This window comes from Neoarius graeffei, chromosome 12, assembly GCF_027579695.1.
Source record: "Neoarius graeffei isolate fNeoGra1 chromosome 12, fNeoGra1.pri, whole genome shotgun sequence".
NCBI lineage: Eukaryota > Metazoa > Chordata > Actinopteri > Siluriformes > Ariidae > Neoarius > Neoarius graeffei.
The window spans coordinates 5191894-5211008 of NC_083580.1; the positions used below are offsets into that span (position 1 = coordinate 5191894).

General features: G+C 41.1%; 1 protein-coding gene across 9 annotated transcripts in view; it reads left to right on the forward strand.

Annotated features, from left to right (window-relative positions):
- Window positions 1-205: 205 nt before the first annotated feature.
- Window positions 206-19115, forward strand: part of LOC132895146 (homer protein homolog 1) — a 66074-nt gene continuing 47164 nt past the window's right edge. For all 9 annotated transcript variants that reach the window (XM_060935397.1, XM_060935398.1, XM_060935400.1 and 6 more), the window contains exon 1: window positions 206-822. In XM_060935397.1, the coding sequence (XP_060791380.1) occupies window positions 818-822 (5 nt within the window). In that variant the 5' untranslated portion in view covers window positions 206-817. The remainder of the gene's footprint in view (window positions 823-19115) is intronic.

A 19115-nucleotide genomic window follows, 5' to 3' on the forward strand; every position in this document is an offset into this window, starting at 1 on the left:
GTCATTATCTGATTATTATGAGAAATTTAATGGAAATTAAGCGAGCTGAAGAACTGTAGCATAATCATTTTTCTGCACGCCGCTTCGAGTCAGTGAATCGAATGAATCGAAAGAATCGAATGAATCAAATGGATGAATTCAAGTCCCTGTGGTTCAATTCACTTGGAAAGAATCAACTCAGTCGAGTGAATCAGTAATATGCGCTGCTTGGGGATTCTTTTTTCTCTCCCACCGGAGAGCTGTAACCAGGCAACGAGGCGAACACAGGGCAACTGGAAAATAGTGTAAATGGATGAATGAGTATCCATGGTATAATTCTTGTCCTCGCCCAGGAATAAGAGTGTAGATGTGAATGAACACTGGGTGGATTTTGACTGGCGTTTGGAGATAAAGAGGAGTCAAGGCACCGTCGCGCGCGCTGCTGCTGTCTGGCCTTCTTAATGTGATTTAAGTACTGCAGGAGAATTATTATTATTATTCATAATAATAGTATAATTAATGTTTTTTGTGTGCAGAGAGAGAGAGAGAGGCTGTGTAGTGGCTGTGGGCTGTGAGAATGCACATTGCGAAAGAGAGCTCGCTTTCTCTCGCCATCATGCCCTCACACGTCTGTTCGGATTAGCGGTGAAGATCAAAAGCCTCTCCTCTCCTCTCCTCTCCTCTCCTGGAGTTTGCGGTGAAGATCAAACGCCTCTCCTCTCCCTCTCCCGGAGTTTGCGGTGCTTTGCAGGGCATGTCGGAGTGAAAGACACAAACTGACGGACAGCCGACAAACTAGAACAACCAGCTGCTCCCTCCCAGCTCTCACTCAGACAAAATGGGGTATGTAGCCTGCTGGATACAGCTTTGTTTCTTTATTTATTATCTTTTCCCTCTGAATCTTCTTTTAGAGTTCCACCTCCAACACTCCTGCCAGGCCCCCTGCCTCTGAGTTTTATAAACCAGGTGAGAAGAGGTCCAAGTGTTCAGTCTGAGTGGTTTGGCGGGTGCATCCCAAATCATATCCATGCAGAATGATGAATGGGTGCCATTTATCAACTAGTAGTCGAAAAGTACCCGGATGCTACGTTATATCCGGTCAAAATCTGTATGTAGGCTCATTCAAGGGGCGTGGCTTGTTAATTTTCAGTGCTTATACCTGCTTATAAGCAGGGTATATACAGGCGAAGCCATGGCCTAATGGTTAGAGAAACAGCTTTGGGACCAAAAGGTTTCTGGTTCAATTCCCTAGCGTTCTCTAGGATTGGGGAGCATCTAACCTAACCTCCAGCAAGAGTGGTGGCGTACCTTGTGTCTGATTAGCCAAACTGTCGGTCGGGTCGGGCATTGAACCTGACTGACCGACTGACTGTTATAGGTGGCATAGTCGCCTCACAGGAAGATTGGGTTCGATTCCAGTGGGTTCTGGGTTCGATTCCAGTGGCTGATGAGGGCTTTTCCTCTACAGTCCAAAGACATGCAGTTAGGTTAACTATAAACCTAACAGTTATGGCTACTCTAAATTGCCCATAGGTGTGAACATGTGTGTGTGTGAGTGCTGCAATTCAGGCCAAGTCAACCAGCCCAGATCGGGTTCGGCAGTGACGACGATGATACCTGCTTATACAGCAATTAATTTGATTGGACAAGCATTCCAAGAGTGCCAATTTTTAGTATAACCACACTGGGACATTTCCAGTGTTGCCAATTTAACGACTTTTTGAATCTTATCTAGCGACTAGCAACAAATTTGGTGGCATTGCAACTTTGGCAACCTCCATTCTCATTGTTGAGCAACAGCAAAAATCAACTTTGACTGATTTGTGAATGACGTCACGTCAGCCTTTCGTGGTGCTCTAGCGTCGCCTACGTTTATAAAAGTAACGACTGATCAATGTAGAAACAGACTCTATAATTACACAGAAGCAGATGTTCTACAGATCTAAGAGATACTACTTAGCTCAGCCAGCGTCCTTGGAGATCAGGACAGTTAGTTAATAGTTAATTAATGATAATATATATATATATATATATATATATATATATATATATATATATATATATATATATATATATGCATATAATCAATCAAACAAAATATCCAATCTGCAAGAACATAGAGAATGGAATGCTGTTCAGCTACGTGGCGTATGCAAATTAGACGTGGTTACGTATTGTGTGACATCATTACTCAATCTAGCGAGCTTTTAACGAGAATTTTAGAGCCAATAGCGACTTCTGGTGAGGTTTTTTTTTGTTGTTGTAATGTTTCACTGTAAAATTCCACTTCTAGCAAAAGTCCCATTACAGTAGCGTGAGCAACATGATCAGCAGGCATGGCATTCTTCAGGAATATAACTTCTGACTTAAAATATGAAAGCTCATCAGATGAAGATGAAAAGGAAGAAGGGATGCCAATTTTACCGGAAGCACCTTTAACAGGAATGCACACGTCATTTTGAGCTAGCTAGCTAGCCGATGGGGGCCATCAGTGAGTGTAGCTTCTTTGAGATCTATTCCCATTCGTGGAGCAAAAATAAACATATTATTAGTGTCCGAAATGCAGTTGTATAAAAGTAATATCACACTTGCAGTCATCACAGTTATACTGAATACTGGCACAGCTGTGATTTGGCTACAGCACTCAGCCTTCAGGTTTGTGTCCCTGACTGAATCATAGCCATACCGATATTCAGTAAAACTGCACTCTTGCTTTACTCTTCCCTAATTATTTCATGCCTCAGATTACTTAAAGGTGTAATAGTCAATTTTTTTTAATATGGTCGCTGAGAAAACTCATTTGGAAAACTGATTTTCTGGTCCAGAATGCTTGCTTGCTTGTGTTTGGATGCACCTTCTGTCAGTCATTTTATAGACACTCTACTCTACTCTACTCTACTCTACTCTACTCTATGGGCCACTGTAGATTCTGGGGGCGGAGCTTCATTAATATAGGCTGGAATCATTCAAATGTTAGAGACGTAATCTTGAGAAAAAAGAAACTACCGACTGTACCTTTAAACACTATTGAGCATTCATAACTGTTCAGTGGTGGTACGTGTAGGATCCCCAGTTCAATCCTGAGCTCAGGTTACAGTCTGTGAGGAGTTTCTGATGTTCTCTTCATGTCCCTGTTAATTTCCTTAAAGTTCTTCAGTTTCTTCTCACCTCCCAAATCCTGCCAATAGGTAGACTGGCTATGCTAAACTCCCCCTAGGTGTGAATGAGTGTGTGAATGTGTGTGTGCATGGTGTCCTGTGATGAACTGGCATCCTGTCCGTTCTGGCTCACACCCAGTGTTCCCAGTATCGGCTCCGGATCTGCCACGACCCCCAACCAGGATAAAGCACTTAGTGAAGATGCAACACTGAAAGTTAGGGGAGGGTCCTGTGTCAAATAGTTACTGATGACGAGTCAGTAGTGTTTTCTATACCCTTATAAGTGTGTCAGTATAATTGTGTAGTATTGTATGTGAAACCAGTTTCAGAATTAAGAAAGGAATTAAATGTTGTTGTTTTAGGAAAGACAGGATGGTGTGATGAAGGGGAGTCACTAATCCTTCCACAAAGATGATTATTTTACTGTAAAAACACAACCTGAAATGTTTACTCCTCTTATACTACAGCATTTCGATTTTTGTTAATTAAAGAACAACACACTTTTTTCTATTCATTTACAGATACATTTAATGATATGGAACGTCTAGAAAACAAGTTAGTTCATATTATCACTTATGCTACTGTATACGGTAGCAGCTATAAATTCACGGCGTTTCTCAAAAAGAAACTTGTCATGAATCTTGTCATGTTATGAAGAAATCGCCCAAGCGTAAGATTGGGAAGTGTTGAATTAACACCTATGGAGTTTAATTAACATTTGCCCAGTTTAAACAACACCTACACTGTTGAATTAAGTGTTCCAGAGCTCGTACACTCACCAGCCACTTTAACAGGAACTTGTTCTTGATTCTAAGATTCCTGTTCTTGGCTGCAGGAGTGGGACCCAATGTGGACTTCTGCTGTTGCATGCAGAGATGCGTTTCTGCTCACCACGGTTGTAAAGGTGGTGTTTACATTAGACCGTATCAGCGGATCATCAGATTAACGTTTTTAAAACGATTCGCGTGCACACAGCAACGCCAATACACGGATACGCTAATCACATGACTAATTAGACGGCACGTCACATGATCCCAGTGCATATCGGGCATGCGCAAGTCACTCACCACTTGCAAGTGGAAGGATGGCAAGCGAACACCTTCTCCAGCAGATAAACACACCTGGCTGTGATGTTCATGTTCTCACTGAGTTTAAGCTCCTGAAGGAGGTAAATAAGTTGAAATGTGTAAATCAACCTCAGTGCAGCTCAGCGCTTCCTCCTGCGCTCCAAATCACTCCGCCCTGAACAGCGAGTGCCCTCTGGAGGGTGCGCACTCCGGCCCTGCGCAGCTCACAGAGCGCGCGAGTGAAGCGCACGAGCAGTGATTCGGGACTGAGCCGCTGTGTGTGTGATCCCAACGCCAGCAAATCAGGAAGGTGGATGTCACAGTGACGTTGTCCAATGACGACGTCAGCTAGAGCTCAGCACTGCGTTTCCTCGTTCCTTAATGTTTACACAGCACCGGATCAGATACGAACTGGGTTGAATACGTGGGCCCTGGCAGATTCAAATTGTTCCGCCTGTGGAGTCGTTTCCCGGCGTTTTAATGTGCACGGACAGTGCATCCGCGATGAAAACGAGACGGATACGGTCTAATGTAAACACCACCAAAGAGTTGCTATATCCTTCCTGGCAAAAAAGTTCGAACCAATCTGGCCTGAGTTTCCCAAAAGCATTGCAGCACAAAGATCATCGTTAAATGGTAGTGCAAGCAACACAATGAAGGCTCTTTCTCCTAGTTAAGACGCTGTTAGTGTTAAGAGGCTTTTGGGAAACCCACCTCTGACCATTTTCCTCTGATCTCTCTTATCAATAAGGCGTTTGTTTCCACCCACAAAACTGTCCCTCACTCATTCAGTGTTTTTTGTTTTCTGCACCATTCTGTGTAAACTCGAGAGTGTGTGAAAACCCCAGGAGATCAGCAGTTTCTGAAATACTCAAACCAGTCCATTTGGCTCAAACCAACACCCATACCACAGTGAAAGAAAGTCACACAAAAATTGAGATCACAATTTTTCCCATTCTGATGTTTGAAGTGAACATTAATTCACTGAAGCTCTTGATTTGTATCTGCATGATTTGATGCATTGTGCTGCTGTCAAGGGATCGGCTGATTACAGAACTGCATCAAACGGCAGGGGTATGGGTGTACCTAATGAAGTGGCCGGTGAGTGTACAATACTACTAATCACAAGCAAGTGCTATATCTTACATCAGCCGAGGCGTAACATTGTTTACGACCGGCCCATCCTCCATTTATACCGTGCCATTTCTGTTGTTATAATAGAACAGTCCATTCTATTCATCTTAATTTGTGGGTTTGTGTTGGCTCACTTGCTTTCTTTTTTATTATTACTGTATTTTTAATTAATGCCAAGCATATTAAACAAATATTTTTCACAATTAGGACCTGACCTAGTGAACTAGCATGAGGATGTGTTTTTGACAGAAACTCCAAAGCACTTCGAGAAGTCTCTCTTGATAAGGGTATCCGCTAAATGCTGTGAACATAATAAAATTAGGCAATTTAAAATCGACAGTATATTCCATGTATTCAAGTGCAGTAATCCTTGCAAATTATATGATTTGAAGTCGATCGAATTAGTTCGTCGTCTTATGCGTTAATTAACACACACTCAGGAACACGAGTAGGATATGGACGTTTTTCCAGATTAAAGGATTTTCCGGAATGTTTTTACCACTGGGTGTGTTAAACTGACTCCTTACCCTTTTTTGAGATCACAATTTTTCCCATTCTGACGTTTGAAGTGAACATTAACTGAAGCTCTTGATTTGTATCTGTATGAGTGCGCTGCTGATTGGCTGATTAGATAACTGAATAAAACAGAACAGCAGGTGTGCCTCGTGGGTGTTCCTAATAAAGTGACCGGTGAGTGTATTTACCCAGCTGGACTATATAAATGCTGTGTTCATTCAGTTCATTTTTTGGTGCACATCACTGCTACACTTTTGTTAATACATGATCCTGAATCTGTAGTGAAATAAACAGTATTAATTTAATTACCTATGAATTCATTTTAAATCCTGATCCCAAAAATGTCAGCGAGTTTGTTCTGATGCTTTTTGCTGTGTGCCTGGGAAAAGGTGATGCGTTACACCCGAATAGCTCTTGCAGAGAATACTGCACATGGACAGGGTGCATAAGCTGATAATGTGAAGCAAACTGGCTGCATTAAGGAAAAGGTCATAGACAGTGGCAGTCTGTTTCACATTCTCATGGACTTGAACGACCGGAGAGGTGCTTAAAGCAGCGCCAGCTCAAATACAGTCAGATATAAATGAAATAGCTTTAAAAAAAAAAAAGACATGGCAGTGTTTCTGCCTCACTTGCCATGCATTGCTGATTCGTGTCTTTGCATACACATGAATAAATACAGCCGTACCATTATCTTACCCGGGCATTTCCTTCAGACAGGATCTGAAGCTTCATGGTATTAGATAGGATGAAAATCGCACATTTAAGGGATGGCAGGCATCTCGTATGTGTGTGTGTGTGTGTGTGTGTGTGTGTGTGTGTGGTGATTATGAGGTCTAGAGAAAGAGCCATTATGTGGTTTACATTTATAGCACTTGTATTAAAACAGTTATTCCACGAAATCGAGTCATACATGAGCTGATAGCCGACGAGGCGCGTCGCACTGAGTTGTCTATAAGCCATGTACGACGAGATTGAGTGGAATAACTGTTTTATTCTATCCACATTCACTAGATTTTGAGAAACCGAGCATTTTTTGTTTTAATTTTTTGCAAATTCGATAAATAAAAAATGTTATACAAAACGTCCGACAATCATTTCCGCTTAGAATGTAAACAAACCGGTGAAATGACAGTAGCAATTTGTGAAAAATGTGATAATAATAATTCTTGAAAAATTAAAAAAAGATACGTTCTTACCATCAAATAAGTTCATTCTATATTTTGTTGCTTTTTTAAAATTTTTTTCAGGTTTTGTTTTCGAATAGTTTTTATTTCGTCCTCAGTTGGTTCAGCAACACGCTCCGCTGTTAATTTTTCTCTACTCATGGTATATGAGCTGATAGCCTTGTAGTAGAGTAGCCAGTCAGAGCGCGTAGTTGCTCATATCCAGTGAATGTGGATAGAAAAAAAAAATCCAATATCACGGGATTTATTTACATTTTCTTTTAAATGATGGGTAACACTAAGCAGCAGTGCAAATATTCAGTTATTTCTTTAGAAAAATGCTAAAAGCGATTCATTAAGAGGAATACTATGAGCTCTGAATACCCAGTCAAAACCATGTTTCTCAGAATTTCACATGCTTCATTGGTTCATTAAAGAAAGCTACATGAAAACGTTTAAACATTGTGTAATGCTACGCCAGGAAGCAATTTTTTTCTTTCATAGGAAAAATCCTTCTTTGTTAGTGTGTAAGGTTCTATCCCAGTGAGTGGGTTCTATATCCACTGCTTGGTTTTAATAACTTGCTTGTTTGCTGAACACAAATATGGCAATAAGTTCTTGTGTTACTGGACCAGACTCCACTTTTGGATCATTAATCCCTTTTAACTGAGAATGCCCTGCATGCATGGTTTGGCTTCTGGTACATCCATACAGTTTTAAATACAAAACCTACAATTAAAAGCAGTTGGTTTGCATTGCATTTATTTAATTCCTGGGCTCCCATCTGTAACAGAGACTGAGGCCCACTTTACACGGGGACGGTCTGAAACAAAAACGCAAAAGTCCGTTTTCGTTCTCACTTTTTTCCGTGTCTACACGACCATTTTCAAGGAGGAAATTTGCGTCTATACGGTGACGCATAAATGTGTGGAATTCAATTGGATGTGCATGCCAGGCGGCTAGGTGGTGCTGTGAAAGACCTCCGCTATGTCTGCACGCATGCGCAACGTCTTCCGTCTTGTCTGATCTGCACATCTGCGCCGCAAAAACTTTGACTACTCTGGCTATGGTAAGTAAGAAAGTAAGTAAAAAAGTAAGAGCATACTATACTCGCCTCTGTTCATTAACGGTATATGTGCAGATTCGGTATAGATGTTCGAAGGACTCCTGGACGTTTATTAAAGCTGCCAGAGCAGCTTGAAGGTCCGTTGGATCGATGTAATCAGACATGCTCTTACTTTTTTACTTACTTTCTTACTTCCCGGGCTGGCATGTACAGTATATAACATATGTATGACGTAAACGCGTACCCGACGTGAGCAGAGTTTCGCGTATTGGGTAGTTTAGACGGATATGCAACTGAGGCTGTTTTTAACTTATCCACTCTGGAAGGCGTTTTCAATTTTTTCCGTTTTTCAGCCTCGGAAACGCCGTCCCCGTGTAGACGAAAGGCACTTCCGATAAAATATTTAGTCGTTTTTACCCGACAGCGTCCTCATGTAAACGGGCCCATTGCATTCCATTAATACACTTTACAACAGATTATTAGATTCTAATAGAAGAGATGAGCCAAAATAATTAGGGATCTTTTTTTAATGGGCCCCGACTCGTTACTAGTATGAATAGGTGGGCCTTAAAGTAGAAAAAGTTGAGAACCCCTGCTATAACATGATAAAATAACATCAGTATTCAGACCACAGTTGTAACTTCAGACTTGGGTGCTATTCAGAAGTTGTGCAATCTACTGACCTTCAACTTGAGCCCAGGCGAGTATATGCGATTTCAGCTCGAGTGAGCAGGACGAGTGAAGGCCAACACTGCTATCTGACAGTTTGATGTAGCCACAATATGTCATGCTGAAATGTTTTATGGGGCATAAAAACTATGGAATGTGACATGAAGCCAATATGAAATACAGTACTGTCACCTTAAAGACCATAGAAAGTTTCATTTGTTTGCAGAGAAGACAGTATCTTAATCTGAGACACTGACTTAATTTTATGCATAAAAGGATGAACAATATTTAGTTAAAGTGAGGCATAGCAGACGAGTGCTTTACAAGAGAGCACATCGAATTAAGAAAAATATCAGCGTTATTTTATTAATTCAACAAATTAGATAGTGAATAAAAGATGTGATAAAATTGCCTGTAGGCTGTGTTGGATCAAGTGCTATTTTATAAGCTGTCAAACGATGGGGTGGATGCCATATTGTGAAATGAACTCAAATTTGTTGTGATTAATGTGAAAATTAAAGCTAAGCTATTCATGCAGCAATATCACACATCACACATCACATTATCTCTAGCCGCTTTATCCTTCTACAGGGTCGCAGGCAAGCTGGAGCCTATCCCAGCTGACTACGGGCGAAAGGCGGGGTACACCCTGGACAAGTCGCCAGGTCATCACAGGGCTGACACATAGACACAGACAACCATTCACACTCACATTCACACCTACGGTCAATTTAGAGTCACCAGTTAACCTAACCTGCATGTCTTTGGACTGTGGGAGAAACCGGAGCACCCGGAGGAAACCCACGCGGACACGGGGAGAACATGCAAACTCCGCACAGAAAGGCCCTCGCCGGCCCCGGGGCTCGAACCCAGGACCTTCTTGCTGTGAGGCGACAGCGCTAACCACTACACCACCGTGCCGCCCTCATGCAGCAATAGATTTAGGAATATATTAGACTCCTGTTACCCTATGATTATTTCTATGCTTGTCATTTTACATCAAATTACATTTGACAAGGAAAAAAATCCTGTCTGTGTTTTCATTTCACATCATCTATTTGTTGATTTTTTTTTCTGAAGTAAAGGCACGTGCATGTGTTTAAAGATGGTGGTCTAGACGCTATTAAAAACCATCTCCGATGCTTCTACTCAAGACAAACCTAGCAACCACTTTGGAGGTGTGATCGATTAAGCATGAACAAACCCTTCATGTAGATATTGACATAAGTTTTGAACTTAAGTCATCAAGTCTGAATACAGCCCTTGGTCCATAGTGAGTGATCTTATAGCTTGTAGCTACTCCTGTAACTATATATGTCTATGTGGTACACCGTAGAGCTCAGGCTGACTGTGTAATCTTGAGAAAACCACTTTTGAGGCCTTCTTGAGACCACAAGAAAAATAAGCTCTTAAGATACTGAGACTGAGGGAAATAGTGCATGTTAAGTCAGAATCCTGTATGTGATGGATTCTGTTTTCTTTGCTCGATCCACAACAAATAAATAAAGATCAAGCTAGTGAAAATGCATTTGTTTGACCCGCACAGAAGTCCAGCAGAGCCTCAGGGCACTTGGCCAATCCAAAAATAGTGCCTGTATCTGACATATGTCCCTTTTCAGTGCTGGGTCACAGCATGGCATCGAGATCCGACAGTGCCGAGCTTTATATAATGACTAAACTTGCGCCACACTTGACGCAAAGTGCAGATTGGACTGCTAAATGATGACGAAAAGGCAGTCTAATATCAACAACAGCACAAGGACGTATGTGTATGTAGAAATGTGCAGGAGATTTAGGTTGATATTTGTGTCAGTTATAGTAGGATGAAGATAGCAGTCACACTTTGCGAGAGTAAATGAGGAGCAAAAAGACACTCGCACAAAATCACATGCTCAGTTCAAAAAAAAAATTAAAGTGCTGTCTGTTCAGCGTCAAATACAGCTGAAGTGTGAGCATCTGCTAAATCTGGGAAATGTCCAAATTTAGATATCTGCCAAATTACCAGATGCCCGTATTAAGTATCTGCTAAATTAAGAAAGAGTGTTATTGCCAAGCTACCTTGAAAAAAAAAACTTGTCAAGGACAAAAGTAAAGAAAATATTGCTGCAAAATTACTAGCTTGTAGTGCTAGCAGCTAAATATCAAATTACTGAAGCATGTTATTGATAGCTAGCAAGCTAGTTAGCTAGCTGATTTAGCTAATAACGGCCTCCTTCTGTGGTAACTTGAGATTTAGCTGCTAGCACTAAAAGCAAATACTTTGAAAGGAATGTTTTCTGTTTTCTTGTCCTTGGTGTGTAAAAAGTGTGTTTTTAGCAACAAAAAAGTTCCAAAACATTCCTGTAAAAGTACTTGCTTTTATTGCTAGCAGCTAAACCTCATATTACTAAAGTAGGTTATTGATAGCTAGCTAGCTAACTTAGCTAATCAAGGCCTCCTCCTGTGGTAACTTGAGATTTATTGTTAGTTTTTTCTTTTTTATCAGACATCTAATTTTTTAGGTTTGTTTACCTGACATGTTTCGACGTACGACTGTCGTCTTCCTCAGAGTGTCACCGGATGTTACTGGTGACGCATCTTTTATCAGCTGATGTTTCCGAAGGCGTGGCCTTCCTGTCTGGATTGACAGGTCGGTCACACCTTCTACTGTCAGTTCGTCCCCTGCAAGATGGCACTCCAGGTATGGGAGAGCATGTATGCTCCCTCATCTCGGTTGATGGTCCTCGGACTTCGCTTATGGATCTCCATGGCCTCCCTGATCCAGCGCTGATGTTTATTATCTTCTGTGCGGATGACTCTGGCATTCCCCCAGTCCATAATATGATTTTCCCTTTTGCAATGATCTGTTATGGCTGACTTATAATTTTCCTGTTGTGCCTTTTCTTTTATCGTTCGGGTTTGTCTTGTAGCTGTCTCCTTTTCGCACTCTTTCTTATGTTCATTTTTTCTTGTGTTGAAACTCCTTCCTGTCTCCCCAATGTAAGTTTTATTGCATAATTGGCATGGAATCTCATATATGGTGTTGCATCTGTTGTCCAGATGTATTCTGTCTTTGGGATGAACCAGGATCTGACGGAGTGTTGTGTGTGGTTTGACAGGTGTGTTAATGTTGTACATGTCGAAACATGTCAGGTAAACAAACCTAAAAAATTAGATGTCTGATAAAAAAGAAAAAACTAACAATATTCAATATAAGACATAATGAACGTAATCGAAAGAACTTGAGATTTAGCTGCTAGCACTACAGGCAAATACTTTTAAAGGAATGCTTTTGTTCTCTTGTCCTTTGTGTGTAAAAAGTGTGTTTTTAGCAACAATAATTTAAAAAAAAGTTCCAAAACATTCCTGTAAAAGTACTTGCTTTTATTGCTAGCAGCTAAACCTCAAGTTGCCACAGGAGGATGTTATTGCTAGCTAGCTAACTTAGTTAATCAAGGTCTCTTTCTGACAAAAATCCCAAACTTTACATTTGGACAAATATTTGATACCTATTTAAGCAGATTCTCTCTGTATTTTATTTCACAGTCAGACTACAAATCACTGATAAAATGATGAAGTAAATCTAAACAAAACTTACGAGTCATTTCATTTGCTGTTGGCGTGAATTTGTTTTCGCAGATGATCCACAGCGTTAAATGGACAGTGCGTTCCAGTGGATTAACGCACCTCAGCTTTACATTCCCAGTTGTAATCAAATAGATTGTTTATTCTATCTTAGGTGTGTGTTTTGTTTGTAGGTCATTTATATATTCGTTCATGAAGAAAAACAGAAGAAAAAAAAACTTAATGAGAAATAACTAAGAATAGCAGATTTTTTCACTCACTTGGTGTTTTCTACAGCAACATTAACGTCCGGTGGGATGACACAGGCGCTGATCTCTATAGGAAGAGGCGTGTTTTGCATGGTACGGTAGTTAATAAATGCCAAAACTATGTACAGTTCTTTTAACATTTTTATAGTCAGTTGATGCTTGATGATACGAGAAAGTCTTTAAAACAAGAACGGCAGAAATTATTCAAAAGATTGCTTAAGACACAACTGTTTTTTCCACAAATGCTCATTTCAGTTGAAACTTTTATAATTCATGACAACAAACTGGGCAGAGGAATGAACATTTAAACACGTTTCACGCTGCATCATTCCACGACGCGTCATTCCACTGGACTTGATAGTAACTATAAAATGAAAAAAAAGTATGACTTTTAATAAAAATATCATAAATAAAAAATTTAATAGCTGGAATATTGAAGTATAAGGAGAATAAGACAGTTCAGGACATGCTGTAAGAAAATAAACAACTTCAAGCTAGTAAAGTCCGGCCCACACGGGCGATTTGCCGTTGCTTGGTCATGCAACATTTTGACGCAAGCGAAAAATTGCTTTGTGTGCGGATATTTGCGAAGGTGATTTTTTTGTTGCTTGTGACAGATCGCAGGTATCAAACATGCTTGATATTCTGCGACAAAAAATCGGCAGTCGCTAACTTGTTGCGGAGATATTGCCGCGTGTGTGTGTTTGCGATAACGAAGCGATCACCTCCAAAGGCTAAGCCAGTCCCCGCCCGTGAAGTATTCACGTGATTTCCACATGACTTGCATGCCCCTCCCCAAATTGCCCACTGGTTCCAGATAACACACTCACACAGCGACCCAAGAGGGGAAACTTGCGTCCAAAAATCGCAATACGCTTGCGACGAGAAGTCGCCCATGTGCGCCAGGCTTAAGAATAACTCCGCTTCATTACACCATCTCACTGGTGAAGACTTTCCTTATAACAACACACCCCTTAGTATTTTATTCTGAACCTAGCGAGCACAGAGAACAAAATTGGGAAATTAAGTGCCATTTTTGTGGAACCACCAGTGAAAAGTGCCACTTTTAGTCCAGACTGAAGGGAATGTAGAGGGGTGTAAAGTGTGTCGTTTTCATTGAATAAAGACCAGACATACAGCTGTTTGTTGTGGTGTAAACGCTGGTATATCGGCTGATTTACAGCTTGATACCAAAGTAATAAAGATGATTGTGCCATATCAGTTGCATAACACAAAATGAGAACACACTGTATAAGTTAAAGTCATATTTCGAGTGTGTTAAAGCATACTAGCGCCTAATGTAACTACTCTCTCCTGCTTCTATAAAATTTTTTTTTTTTTTGGATTTTTTGATGCCTGATTTCACAACTTTGCATGTAAGCTCAGGTGTGTGTATTTTGGGGCTGTTAATGAATTATATAACCCAGTTATGCAACTCTTAGAGACTTCTTTCATGTTGCTTCTAAAACACTGGGGCTGTTTATGATCATATATTTAAGTATATTTAATTGACATGAAGTTTGAACAAAATTTATGCATGTGAGGACAGACATTTATTATTATTATTATTATTATTATTATTATTATTATTATTATGCCTTGCAGGAAACATCTTATTGTGATTATTTCGAAAGATGTGCAAACGTGATACACTTTGTATCATATGGCCCTTTTCCATGACATGGTACCAGCTCAACTCGACTCGACTCGTCTCGCTTGTGGTATTAAATGCTTCATTTTCCACCGCTGTCTTTGTAGAACACAACAAACATAATCAAGGCGTGACCCCAATGCTGTATGCTGTTGATAACATTGTGGTGCGTTCCAAATTAAATCATTTTAACGATCAGCCCTTAGCTTGTTCAGGACGTCCCGTCTTGAACAAGCTAAGGTCTGATCGTTAAAATGATTTACGCAGTGATAAAGACTTTCTCTGACCAATCAGAAGTCTGCAGTGTTTTCACGTCACCTTTTGGTATTGCCTTAGCTCACTTGGAACCTTGATGGAAGTGATACCAAAAAAAAGTCCCAGGTAGCAGGCACTGTCCGTAACCTTTGCCTGATGGAAAACCAAAAAAAAGCGAGTAGAGTCAAGTTGAGTTGAGCTGGCACCATGCAGTGGAAAAAGGGCTACTAGTGTCATTGTATCTGCTCTGATGACCTGCATCATCTGTTATTCTGTGATTGTGTCCAGTTAATGTCTGACAGCACACACACACAGTGCATATACCAATGTGTAGCGCTGTATGCCAATGTATAATATATAGCAGACTATAGTAGTATATAATAGTGTGTAGCAGTGTATAATAGTGTAGTGTGTAGCATTGTGTAATAATGTGTAGCAGTGTATAATAGTGTGTAGCATTGTATAACAGTGTATAGTAGTGTATAACTGTGTAGCAGTGTACAGCAGTGTATAAGAGTGTGTAACAGTGTACAACAATGTGTAGCAGTGTATAATAGTGTATAAGAGTGTATAACAGTGTATAGCAGGGTGTATCTCAGTGAATGTAGAGTTGGAGAGGGATTTTGTGGAATTTGGTCTGCACTATGAGCAGATGGGCGCTCTCTCACCTTCACCCTCAGCCTGTGTCTTGTATTTAACACTTCACATTTTGTGTGTGTGTGTGTGTGTGTGTGTGTGTGTGTGTGTGTGTGTGTGTGTGAGAGAGAGAGAGAGAGGTATACTGACAGTCTGGTGATGTACATGGCATGAGGAACAAACATGTAACCAGTAACAGATAAAAAGGATGGCATTTTCTTTAATAAATAAAAATTGTAATTATTGAAAAATATTTACAACATTCTGCTGTTATTGAACAACAATAATTACATTCGGGTGGTAAGAGTAACTGTGATTTGTGTCACACCACATAATACCACCCTGTTATTGATTATTTTCCATAGCAGCAGGTTCCAATGTGGTTCAGTGCTCTTATTGAGGTTTTTCACCCACGTGACCAAGTCATGTGAGGCTGCCATTTTGGACGTCACGGCTCGAATCAGTTTGAATGCGAGGAAGGCGACAAACGAAAAACATAAAAGAAAAAGGAGCGAGATGCAGAAAACACCTTCACTATCCAGCGATGTAGGGCATTTACAGGGCGAGCAGAGGGAGAGGTATTTGCAAAAATTGAGGTTAGCAGGCTTAGAGAACGACGTTTACCTGCTTCCACCAGGATTGTTCACTGACGTACGGAAGTACACGAAGCCCTCGTCTTTACCTGACTTCGGCCCACATGATCTGTATACCTATGTCGTTAAAAACCCATCGCCATACACAGGTATTGATCTGAAAGCGTATAAGAGTTTGGATGCCTACAAATATTTTGTGTCAGGCTGGGTAACATGCCTACATCAGCGGGTCGTCCCTGGAGCCGGTGGTCGCCATCTTATTACAGCTAAGGTTTGTTCACATTTTCATTTACTTTCGGTCCTCAGGATAAACAAAATGTTATTAAATGTCATTGAAATAACTTCTTAGTCTGTTGAGACATGGCCCGTTATAAATTTGCTGTTACCAGGCAATGACCAAGAACTGTATTATTAGGGTCGGTGTCTGTGTTGTAGCAGTGTACTAGCAGCTAGCTGTTAGCACTAGCTAATGTCAACAACATAGTAGCTAGTATGTTACTGTAGCAATGTTTACATTCAGTCATTTGGATGACTGTTAAAACCTTTCAGTCTCAAGTTTTTCCTTTACTGTATTTACTAGTTTACTGTAATTATGATCCGGCAGCTATTTACACCGGATCCAGTGTAAATAGCTGTCGGAGCGCACTCCGGCTTGCTACCCCTCAAATTAAGCAGCGCGCTCTGGCTTGCCGGAGCGCGCTGCTTAATTTGAGGGGGAGCAAACCGGAGCTCGCTCTGGAACCTCGGCCGGAGCACTCCGGGAGCAAGCCGGAGCGTGCTGCTTAATTTGAGGGGGAGCAAGCCGGAGCGCACTGCTTAATTTGAGGGGGAGCAAGCCGGAGCTCGCTCTGGAACCTCGGCCGGAGCACTCCGGGAGCAAGCCGGAGCGTGCTGCTTAATTTGAGGGGGAGCAAGCCGGAGCGTGCTCCGGCAGCTACTTACACTGGATCCGGTGTAAATAGCTGCCGGATCATAATTACAGTAAAATAGTAAATACAGTAAAGGAAAAACTTGAGACTGAAAGGTTTTAACAGTCATCCAAATGACTGAACGTAAACATTGCTACAGTAACATACTAGCTAGTATGTTGTTGACATTAGCTAGCTTGACCTTCAAAATGGCGGACACCGGGGCGTCACGTGACCCTGTGACGTCAGGTGAAAAACCTCAATACCACAGCAAGTTTCCTATACGATGCTGAATTAATGGCTATAAGCTTCCATTTTTTTCTTACAACAGCCTCGAGGGGAAACTTATGTGAAATTCATTTTTAACAGAACTACCTCTCTGATACGTATGTGAGAGGAAGGACATTTGAGCAAAAAAGAACATGATAATAAAGAGATGATTAGTAGGTAGTGCAGATGTTCTTTCGCTTGTGTTTTGTGATTGAGAGAGAGAGAGAGAGAGAGAACTGCTGATGTGATAAGGTGCTGATTTGTTTTGCAAAGTGACCCAGACCTTTAATCACTTGGTGTCTGTCCTGCGTGCTGCCTATTGTGTGTGAGATTACTAATTACATTCAGTATTCACGCACACACACATTCACACACACACTTTCTCTCGCACGTTCCCTGAGTTGGTCCAGTGAGAGCGTTGTGAGCCTTCACACACTCCTGCTCACACACAGAGAGCTGCTTTTTGCCTATCTTGTTAATCAAGAGCTCTTGTTTTGTATCTTGCGGTTTGCTCACAGGCTGTTATACAGTACAATGTGTGCAGGAATGGAGATAAAATAAAGGAACACAATCAAAAATACATCAACTACTTAATAATGCATAGAGTCCATTTTTGCCTTCAGGACAGTTTTTAGTCCATTCTTGAATGTTGCCGTACAAGTCCTTAGGGATATTAGATCATCTGTGAAGAGTAAAAGGCTCTACATCTGTAATGGATAAAGTTGGAAATTAGGCTGTGTGCCTAAGAGCTTTTCATAAAAGCGAATTAAAGTCATCCTGAATTTCAAAACATGATGTTACAATGGTTAGTGGTTCATTTTAGTACTGTATATGCAGTATATACAGTGGGGCAAAAAAGTATTTAGTCAGCCACCAATTGTGCAAGTTCTCCCACTTAAAAAGATGAGAGAGGCCTGTAATTTTCATCATAGGTACACTTCAACTATGAGAGACAGAATGGGGGGAAAGAATCCAGGAAATCACATTGTAGGATTTTTAATGAATTAATTGGTAAATTCCTCGGTAAAATAAGTATTTGTTCACCTACAAACAAGCAAGATTTCTGGCTCTCACAGACCTGTAACTTCTTCTTTAAGAGGCTCCTCTGTCCTCCACTCGTTACCTGTATTAATGGCACCTGTTTGAACTCGTTATCAGTATAAAAGACAGCTGTCCACAACCTCAAACAGTCACACTCCAAACTCCACTATGGCCAAGACCAAAGAGCTGTCAAAGGACACCAGAAACAAAATTATAGACCTGCACCAGGCTGGGAAGACTGAATCTGCAATAGGTAAGCAGCTTGGTGTGAAGAAATCAATGGTGGGAGCAATTATTAGAAAATGGAAGACATACAAGACCACTGATAATCTCCCTCGATCTGGGGCTCCACGCAAGATCTCACCCCGTGGGGTCAAAATGATCACAAGAACGGTGAGCAAAAATCCCAGAACCACACGGGGGGACCTAGTGAATGACCTGCAGAGAGCTGGGACCAAAGTAACAAAGGCTACCATCAGTAACACACTACACCCCCAGGGACTCAAATCCTGCAGTGCCAGACGTGTTCCCCTGCTTAAGCCAGTACATGTCCAGGCGCGTCTGAAGTTTGCTAGAGAGCATTTGGATGATCCAGAAGAGGATTGGGAGAATGTCATATGGTCAGATGAAACCAAAATAGAACTTTTTGGTAAAAACTCAACTTGTCGTGTTTGGAGGAGAAAGAATGCTGAGTTGCATCCAAAGAACACCATACCTACTGTGAAGCATGAGGGTGGAAACATCATGCTTTGGGGCTGTTTTTCTGCAAAGGGACCAGGATGACTGATCCATGTAAAGGAAAGAATGAATGGGGCCATGTATCGTGAGATTTTGAGTGAAAACCTCCTTCCATCAGCAAGGGCATTGAAGATGAAATGTGGCTGGGTATTTCAGCATGACAATGATCCCAAACACACCACCCAGGCAATGAAGGAGTGGCTTTGTAAGAAGCATTTCAAGGTCCTGGAGTGGCCTAGCCAGTCTCCAGATCTCAACCCCATAGAAAATCTTTGGAGGGAGTTGAAAGTCCATGTTGCCCAGCAACAGCCCCAAAACATCACTGCTCTAGAGGAGATCTGCATGGAGGAATGGGCCAAAATACCAGCAACAGTGTGTGAAAACCTTGTGAAGACTTACAGAAAACATTTGACCTCTGTCATTGCCAACAAAGGGTATATAACAAAGTATTGAGAT